General features: G+C 37.3%; 1 protein-coding gene across 2 annotated transcripts in view; it reads right to left on the bottom strand.

The window, feature by feature from the left end:
* Positions 1-221: 221 nt before the first annotated feature.
* The window catches only part of itga1 (integrin, alpha 1), a 38,666-nt gene continuing 29,409 nt past the window's right edge, over positions 222-9,478 (bottom strand). For both annotated transcript variants that reach the window (XM_018736854.2, XM_018736853.2), the window contains exons 18-30: positions 8,607-8,717; positions 7,850-7,926; positions 7,230-7,356; positions 6,875-6,955; positions 6,446-6,522; positions 4,764-4,853; positions 4,377-4,485; positions 4,129-4,242; positions 2,749-2,850; positions 2,436-2,540; positions 2,059-2,157; positions 1,764-1,877; positions 222-1,491 (exon numbers count right to left, since the gene is read on the bottom strand). In XM_018736854.2, the coding sequence (XP_018592370.1) occupies positions 1,435-1,491; positions 1,764-1,877; positions 2,059-2,157; positions 2,436-2,540; positions 2,749-2,850; positions 4,129-4,242; positions 4,377-4,485; positions 4,764-4,853; positions 6,446-6,522; positions 6,875-6,955; positions 7,230-7,356; positions 7,850-7,926; positions 8,607-8,717 (1,263 nt within the window). In that variant the 3' untranslated portion in view covers positions 222-1,434. The remainder of the gene's footprint in view (positions 1,492-1,763; positions 1,878-2,058; positions 2,158-2,435; positions 2,541-2,748; positions 2,851-4,128; positions 4,243-4,376; positions 4,486-4,763; positions 4,854-6,445; positions 6,523-6,874; positions 6,956-7,229; positions 7,357-7,849; positions 7,927-8,606; positions 8,718-9,478) is intronic.

The raw sequence follows: 9,478 nt of genomic DNA, 5'->3' as shown, positions 1-9,478 counted from the left end.
TCCATTCCTCGGGGATATAAAATGTTTTTAATCCCTTGCAGACAACTGCATTCTTTTTGGTTGAGGTTACCCATGCAAGCATAATATGTACACTGCACTGAGGCATAAGTGAACAGTAGTTTTCCATTATCATGCCATCTTTTTTTTTTCTATAGAAACATATACACCTGTCTGCAAAATGTAGCTGTTTCTCTGACAGACTAAGCTTGTATGATACTAAGCTTGTTGATACCAAGTATGACCACTTACGCGGACCCTTCTTGAAACACAACAATTCTCACAACATTGTGTCTACGGGTGCACACACACACACAGTGTTAGGCCATGTTGCTACTGTTAACAGATTCAATTATTCCATTAGTCAGTGTTTCAGGGAAAATGCTCAATTTCTCTTTCAATAACCGTGTCCATTTGTAGTATTGTAACATTTACCTTGGGTCGGTTGTTTCTGCCGTTTCGCCAGACTACCTCTTTGGCCTACTAGGTATCGTTTCCTCACTGCCAAACAGAAGCAAGCCCTGTGGACTGGCTTTGTAGGGCATCATGGGAAGTGCCCATCTTTTTTGGGGTGTATACCAGTACGACAGGGGGGTTCAAATGTGTTGGAAACTCTTGATAGCAACTGGAAGTGTGAAATGTACATTTATATCTGTTTTTGGATATGTTATATGCGTCCAATGAATGTCTATAGTGTATTTTTTTTGGTGTGTTTTATGTTCTTCTGGGTTTTGTATGGCCATATGTACTCTGGTTTTAAATATGGTATGGTCTAAGAGGTCAGGGGTTTGTAGCAGGTAAGGTGACCCTGAGTAGAAGGAGGAAGAGGGCAGGCCTTGATGTGGAAGCTGAGAAGTTATACAGTGTTTGCATGTTGTGTGTTATGTTAGTGGTTTGGACTTGTACATGACCTATGTTTTGCACGAGGACATTAGGACATTAGTCTCTCACTGTCTCTGTGTCTACAACTTTTCCATCTGAGAAATCAGTGAACCTGATGTTCTTTCTTCCCGGCAATACTACGTTCACTGAGGAACATTGCTGTGACACAGATCTGTTTTAAGAGCCTCATTTTCATACATCCAATACTTGTTCATATAAAAATAATTTACCAACATGTTACAAAACCTTTGTAACCTTCCTAGCATGATTTGATTATTGCTAAGGATATACCCAAATCTGGGAAACTTGTTTTACTAAAACATTGTACAATGTAGCATTTCACATAGATATAATTGGAATTTACAGTGCTGTTACTTAAGGGAGGAAAAAAAAAACAAAACAGAAAAAAACTACTGATCACTTTTTAGAAAATGTTTCTACTAAACCAACATGTATTAGTGCTGTCCTTTGTTATTCTTTGTCATGAAGCTGTTCTTTTAAGTGAAACATGGACCTGAGAAGGCTGGGGCACAAGTCTGCCATGTGGACTCCTTACTAATCTTTCATGTCCTCCTTCATCTCTTCCATGGATTTTCTCTTGAAAAATCCAGCCTTTGCAAAAAGACATTTAAGACATTACACATTACAGAGAATTACTAAAAAAAATCTCATCTCAACATGTGGGTGTATATATAGTATGTGGGACTATATTACAGCACTGGTTCCACTTCATCACCTACTTTAACAAGGCATGGCATTGACAGGTCAACAGTATAAATAATGTACTTTAGAAAGTAAACTGTATAACACCTGAGTCTCTCTTCATGCTATTCCGCCAGTGACCCAAGAAACAATGGGATTAAAGAAAAGATCTGCCAACATACCTTCCATAATATTAAAATGACGAGTGCTAATATGAGCAATCCGATGAGAATGCTCACTATGATTATCCATAGTGGTATTCCACCGAGGGACTCCTTTGAAACCTGTATTTTCACCTGTGATCAGAAGCAAGTCATATATTACTGTTCATCAGAGCTTACATGAGGCTGGTTGGACATCATTGCACATCTGTCACCCAACATAGGGCAGACAACTTGGAACTATCAAAAGTACGAAGCTGACATTATTGATTGACATGCAAGAGATACGGAAATGGTGTAAGTAGTACGCGCTCACATCTCTGTTCTCATTGTCCTTGCTGAGCACAAAAAGAGAAGCTGGATCCTTGTATGCCAGCGCAGCTTGAACAGTCAGCTGCAAACTGGAGAACTCTGCCTGTTGGTAATGTCATCAATCAACAAACCAACCAATTTGTCAGATAAAACCTTATATGTTGGTCAGGCAACTTACAGAGTCATTAAGTTATATAATCAACTAACCAATCAACTCCCAGAATAGATTAATAATATTCTAAATGTCTAAATTTTAAAATAAATGCATTAAGAGACAATTAGAGTGTTTAATGCAGTAACGTGAATGTTTTGTACTCTGAAATTCACAACATATGGTATTGTCCATGTGAAATGACCTTTTGCTGTAACGGCGGAACATACTTTGATAAAAGTGGGCTTCCAGACCCTGAAGGTGATGTTAACTTGGCTGATGTTGCCATCTTTTATTGTGCAGTTGAAGGATTTACACAGGGGATGCTTACATGCCTTGAAAGAAAAGAATTGGGAGCATCGGGTTACTGCTCGGAATGAGCTGCAATTTGCAGAGGTCTGAGGCTTGCAGTGGTGAAACACGTCACCCCCAAGACTGAGAGGAAATATATCTCACCGTGGAGATATAGCTCACGTTTTTGGAGCTCCCCACAAAACCTCCACCCCCAACATCAAATGCCTCACAGGAAGTGCGAAAACTCACCACAAGGAAGTTGCTCAAAGTTTCCTTCTGGGGATCTGGCCGGTATATGTTATTTGGACTTATTTTCAGTTGGTTAACAAGACTACGATCGCATATCACATTCTGTAAGAGGAAGAAACGGCAGCAGTATTTACAAAAAACACGTGGTGATAAGTGGTAATACCAAGACAATGCACTCAAGTTAAATGACCTTAGTAAAGATTAATATTGCTGTAATCCCAGCTGTAATTGTTCTGGACAAAGACAGGGTGGCACTCTCAAACGTAGTAAACAACTAGTTTAACTGGCTCAGTACGTGGATGTGTTTTGGCTAATAGTCTTCATCAGTGTGCATGTACACTACATGATGAGACACATGTACCATGGACAGCTGGAAGTGTAGTGGTTAACGCTACTGTGCCTGGATCCACAGGTTGCAGGTTTGATTCCCACCTCTGGCTGTAGTACTCCTAAGCAAGGTACTTACCATAAACTGCTCCACTAAAACTACCCAGCTATGTAAATAATTGTAAGCTTAATATTGTAGGTGGTTTTGGAGAAAGGTGTCAGCTAAATGTGTACAAAGCAAGTGACCTGTTTTGGTGCTATAATTATAGACAAGCGGCTTATTATAGAACAATAGAAATTATAGTCAACAAGGACAGGATCTAAATGATAATAATCAGTGTAGCAGTAATAATGGTAGCAAAGAAAAAAAATCGAAGACTGACTTTAAAAACTTTAAAGATATCTCTGCACTGAGAACATAATGTGAAGTTTATGTATTGAACCTCCTTTTGTAACAAATATGTGTCCCTGTCACCACCCCTCTTTGACAACTAGACTATGTCAAGGCCCATAAAACTGAGACCACCCACCTCATCTCTCCCTTTATTACTGTCTGCTATCAGGCATCTTTAATATGTTTTTATGAGTCAGTTTGTTTTCCATAATTTCTTTGTTATATTACCATTATTGTGAATTTTTATTTTTATACTTTTAAAGTATATACATTTTAATTTTCCAAGTTAATAAAAGGTAATAAAATGGACTGTCCATATTGTACCCTGCCTCATTTTCTGTATTTCCAGAATAGCCTCTGGACTACTGCAACACGCTGCATAGGATGAACAAATGATAAAATTGAAATAACTAGACAGAAGTCTTATGAGATTTTTTAAAAAATTTGCTGTAGCTTCATCTGGGGTTGGATGCCTTGCATTAATAAGCTTTAATTGATTGTGATGTAGTAGTAGTAACAGAAGTCACTTAGGATTTCCAAACAAATTGAATTAGATTTCCCTTCTCAAATGCATTCATAAGTAGAGGACCCACAGTAGTTATATTTTCCAGTAGAATTTGTGATATGCAAACACGGTACCCAGAAAATAGTGCACTAACCTTGGAGAAGGCCATTTTTACCAAGTAAAGTAGAATATTTTCCATTTTGGACTTATCAGGATAAGTAATCATTAATGTCAGAGGAGGAATGGGCTGACTGATTTCTTTTTTAATCTGTGGACCAGAAGACACATCACACATCATTAGCTTAGTAACATTAGTTTAAAAGCATGAATAAACTATTATCCATTAGCCACTGAAACTGAAGTTGGTTATTTTAGTACGACACAGTGCTTTGTGGCTCTTACCGTGTAGCTAATGATGACTTCATTTCCAATTACACTTGTGTCATTGAATTCACTTGGGTACTTTTCTCCTTCTTTGACAATAATGTGGTCTTCCTTCATATATCTGACCCTAAAAAACAGAATTAGATGATATGATTAGCAGAGAGTTCAAATGTTTTCAGGGACAAGATGCAATATTAATGATTGTTACGCCCTGTGTTGCTGGGTTAGGCTCCGGTTTGCTGCAAACCCGTTTGCGACAAACGGTGTCAGAAGATGTGTGTGTGTGTGTGTGTGTGTGTGTGTGAGCATGAAGAAATACAGATAGCAAAATGTCCTGTGCTGCAGTTTCACTGGTGAGCATTCTCTAAAGGAACAGTGAATAAGTTAGGAAATGCTAAGACTCACGCTGAAAAGCTTAGGCCAGCCTCGTACTTCACTGGTATGATTATTTTCTTCACATTGTCATGAAGGGTGGACTCTGGCTCTTCACTGTCACTGTTAGATGGAGATATGAAACACAACAAGATGACATATTGAAAGCACAGGCTTCCCTTGCATAATGTTTGTAACTCATTGCTGAAGATCTTTAAGAATTTCAAGAACTTTAAGATCATGCCTGGATAAACCTTCACAAAGCTACTCCTGTAATGTAATGTAAATGTTTATACATATCTCAAAAAAAAGAAGAAATTACTAGGAAGGTGATTTGGAATCGTGAATACTTGTATAAAGTTTTATGCAACTACTCGTGTGATGAACATTGACTTATACATTACTTAAGAATCACGCGTCTGCATATATGTATCTTTTTCTCCTAATGAAATGTACACATTGTATTTTCTATGAGATGTACGTCGCTTTGGAGGAAAGCGTCTGCTAAATGAATAAATGTAAATGTAAAGATCTGCTTGTAATGTGAATTCTTGTGAAAAGAACTATTTTTTTCGCCATTAATTTAAATCGGGAAAAACACTGGGTTCCTGAACCACATTTTTTTCACAGTTTTGTTCACCAAAACACAGCATTCATTTTAAAGAGAAAATTTAATTGAAAAAGTCCAAAGAACTGCTCTGTACACCTTTAAATTAAGCCTGAAGACGAGAAGTCCAGAATTGCTTAAACATAACATATTTGCATGCTACATTTTTTTTCTGTCACTATTCCCTCATTGTTTATCTTACTATTATTTTCTCCTTTTATTTAGTTGTTTTATTGTATTGCTCCTGAGAAACGCTGGTTCAGCAGGTGCCCTATGGCTCCTGGGCTGTTGGCTTCACATACTGCTGGGCCAGGCTTATATCTGGCTTAATCTGTGTGGAGGCAGTAGGGTCTATCTTTGTTTCTCTAGGTTTTCTGTGTGCACATGTTTCAAGTGAAGAGATGACTCTGAATCGCCTACAGTGTGTGAGCAAACGAGTGAGTATGGTTGTGATGTACTGCCCCCCGATCCAGGCTGTGTCTTATACACTATGCTTCCAGGCTAGGGTCCGGGTCACTGGTACCTTGCCTTGGCCAAGCAATTAGTGATAGTGAGTGAGTGGGTATGAATGAGTATTTTTTTATCTTTTGTTCTTTGATTTATTCTTTTATTGTAATTTTTAACATTTACATTCATTTAGCAGATGGTTTTCTCCAAAGTAACATCTTTTTAGATGTTCATTTATTGTAATTGTGATATTTGTTGTATTGCTTATGAGTTGTAACAAATATCCTTTCTCTTTATTGTAAAACAGTTTTAGAAACTGCTTTTAAATGTACTGCTTACTCACTAACTCTCATTTAATGCTTAGACATGAAATTTAAACTTGCTTAATTCAAGACAACATGACAAATAACATCCTGTCATACTCAACCAACTCAATCAATCACAACTACTGATTAATATCAATCTAATAACGAGCCCCAGGTGCGGCCAATTTGAAGTAAATCAAGAGATTTTCAGACACTCAGCGTACGTTTTCATTTCTAATTCTGACAACGCTGACTACTGTTTTGTCTGATATGCTGAGATTTGCAATTCTACATTCAGAATGTATTACAGATTATGAAATTGCTTTATTGTGCAGGAACAAGGAAAAAAATCATACCTTGTTACGTGGACATTAATCTCAATGTTCCTGAGAACATGTCCTGGATTTACTTCAAAGTGGATTTTAAAGGATTCCTGTATAAAACAAAGAAGAACGACAAATATTTCAGTGGGATAATACTAAGGTATAAATAACAAAGGTTGAATTATACTTTAATGTAATGTAGGCAAGGGGGGTGCAGTGGCGCAGTGGGTTGGACCGGGTACTGCTCTCTGGTTGGTCTGGGGTTTGAGTCTCGCTTGGGGTGCCTTGCGATGGACTGGCGTCCCATCCTGGGTCTGTCCACTCCCCCTCCAGCCTTACGCCCTGTGTTGTCGGGTTAGGTTCTGGCTCCCCACGACCCCGTATGGGACAAGCGGTTCAGACAATGTGTGTGTGTGTAATGTAGGTGAACTAAGCTCACAATAGTGAAACCAGTATTGTTACCTGTTCATCTGTTTTGAGAAATGGGAATCCCACAGCACAGGTCAAATTACCTACATTCGATTCACAGTCTCTGTCTCTGGGCTGCCATGGCAAAAGAGAAAAATGTCATAACTCTCAGATCAGATGCCAGTATCAGTGTCATGTTTTTTAAATATTTTAGTCATTTTAGTTAAATAAAGTAATACATTTCAGCTAATTGCACTCTAGTGCCAAAAAGCTTCAGTAAGAAATTTCTACCGTGTCAACAGTTTTCTAAAAGATTAGGAATTAAAAAATGAATTACTGAATTCAACAACATATACAGCTGCTAGTTAAAAATTAAGATAGGAAGCAATAAGATATGAATAAGCCATACCTCAACTTTCACGTAGTTGACATTCTTTGAATGACTGAGTATAACTTTTGTATTGTATGCGCTGTCTTTGCGATTTGTAATATTAACTTGAACATTGAACTTTTCTTGATTTGCCTTTATAATAAGGCTGAAAACAAAAGGAAAATGTCATCAGAAAAACAAGACACATTCATTTTCATATATGGATTCTTATTCATGATGTTTCTTTAGACGATTACTATCATGTTTCATTCATATGTTCACCACTGGGAGGTGCAAGAATGATATATGTAAAATAAAATCCTAAAAGAAATGTGTGATTAGGGATCGCTATAAAATATTGACTCGTTTTGAAACTCAGAATAGGTTCTTATGTTTTCATAAATTTTTAAAAATGTACTATAATGAAATACAAAGTATATTAGTTACAGTAACATACATTACATGAATAGCTGTGAAATCCACAGACATGGGGCTGGTTTTCCAGGCATGCATTAAGCCTAGTTTTGGAATCAATATGCAGTATATTCTCCACAGGAAATTACTGTTAGTTTTTGACATGGGTTAATCTGTTTCAAAAAATCTCAGAAGGCAATAAAGGCAGTGTTTATGGAGTTCCTATTTAAATTTAAAAATAATACTTTGTTATATTTGCTGAAGCATCAAGTTGGAGATCTGTGATGCATTTTTCATTGTTTCCACAGTCCACCAGTGGAATCTGAAAGAAAAATACTTCTGAGAATACATCCATGAATCTTAGAATGATTTAGCAACACATTCGTTCAAGGCAGAACAACACTATTTTTATAGGAGTATTTGAGGCCAAATACTTTTGGAAGGACACATACTTGCTTTTGAGACTAGATTTTAACTTGATGGTTAAAAAAAAAAAAAAAAATTGTAATATTAAACAGAAAAATTGCCCCCTTAACACCTCTGCAACTTTTAAACCAATTTAGCCTTTCTGTCTGTCAAAGTCCAGTGTTCATGTACAATAAAGAAAGGCTGAGAGAGAAATTTTCTTTAATTTTGTCGGCAGACATTCAGAATTCTGTCGAGACTCATTTGGGATATTGAGGACTGTGATAAACCATGGTCAGGTGAAATATTTTTATGTTTGCTCAACAGAGTTCCACTACCACTAAACTCCTTTACTATACTACAATGGGAGAAGGAAGTGTCCTTATAAACTGATTATAAAGAAAACTGATCATGTCACTAAAATATATATTACAGGAAGAGGATTCATTTGTTTCATGTTTCATATAATTTCAGTGACAGATAAATATTAAAACACCTAAGATGAAATACTTATAGACAGTTAGTGACATTCAATAAAACTACTTGACTGCAAAAGTCAGTGCTACTAGAACAGTAAAGAAATATAATGTAACCTACTGTCTTGTTGAGAGAAGTTGGTAAATCCCCATCCAGCACTGGGCCTTCATCTTCATTTACTAAACCAAATATCAGTGAGATCATAATGGGGTCTCTGAAGTCCAGCTTATCCTAGAAGAACAGTTCAAATGTAAAAATGTGCTTCAAATTATTAAAACATTAATGTTGATGATTTGGTACCAATACAACATGAAATTTATCTAACAATGCCTGTCATACTGTATTACTAACACTGCCAGTTGCTGCCATCTTGCCCAGGGTGAACCCTCATTGGCCTAGCCCTCTGTGCTACTGGGATAGGCTCCAGACAACTGCGACCCTAGCTTGGACACATCATGAATAAGAGTGATATCATCTGGTAGCATCAACAGAAAGTCATGGTGCAGTAACTGTCGAAAAATTGTCAAATCACAGCGCAGTCTGTCACATGGGAAATGTTTGATTTTCCCGTTCAACAGCTGCCAGCTATGTTTGCTGCTTGCTGAAAGTTATCCCCCGTGGAATGTGGAGTCTGGCTAAGGGAAACTGTGAGCAGTCCGTGGAGCTAAAGATTTTTCTTTGATCTGTTTTGCTCTGTTTTCAATTAAAGGAAAATTTTCCTCCAGTTTAAACGCTGTTGTGTTTGCCTACTTGTTTCACATGTTGTGAATTCTGAACATGAAGTATTACATGGTAATCTTTTTAGAAAAAAATGTAATGCCTTCAACTTGAACAGGGAAGATACTCTCAGAATACTGACCTGCCAAGAAACCTCTGCAGATTGGAACACACCCACTTTGGAATAGCAGCAAGATTTCCCAGAACTCTAGGCCATTTATCTAATGGCAAAGCCTGGGCAATAACCAGTCTGTAGGACATAGGCTGTGCTCAGA

This window comes from Scleropages formosus, chromosome 6 (genome assembly GCF_900964775.1).
Source record: "Scleropages formosus chromosome 6, fSclFor1.1, whole genome shotgun sequence".
Lineage (NCBI taxonomy): Eukaryota > Metazoa > Chordata > Actinopteri > Osteoglossiformes > Osteoglossidae > Scleropages > Scleropages formosus.
The sequence above is the reverse complement of the archived record's forward strand: the minus strand, read 5'-3'. Positions and strand labels throughout refer to the sequence as shown.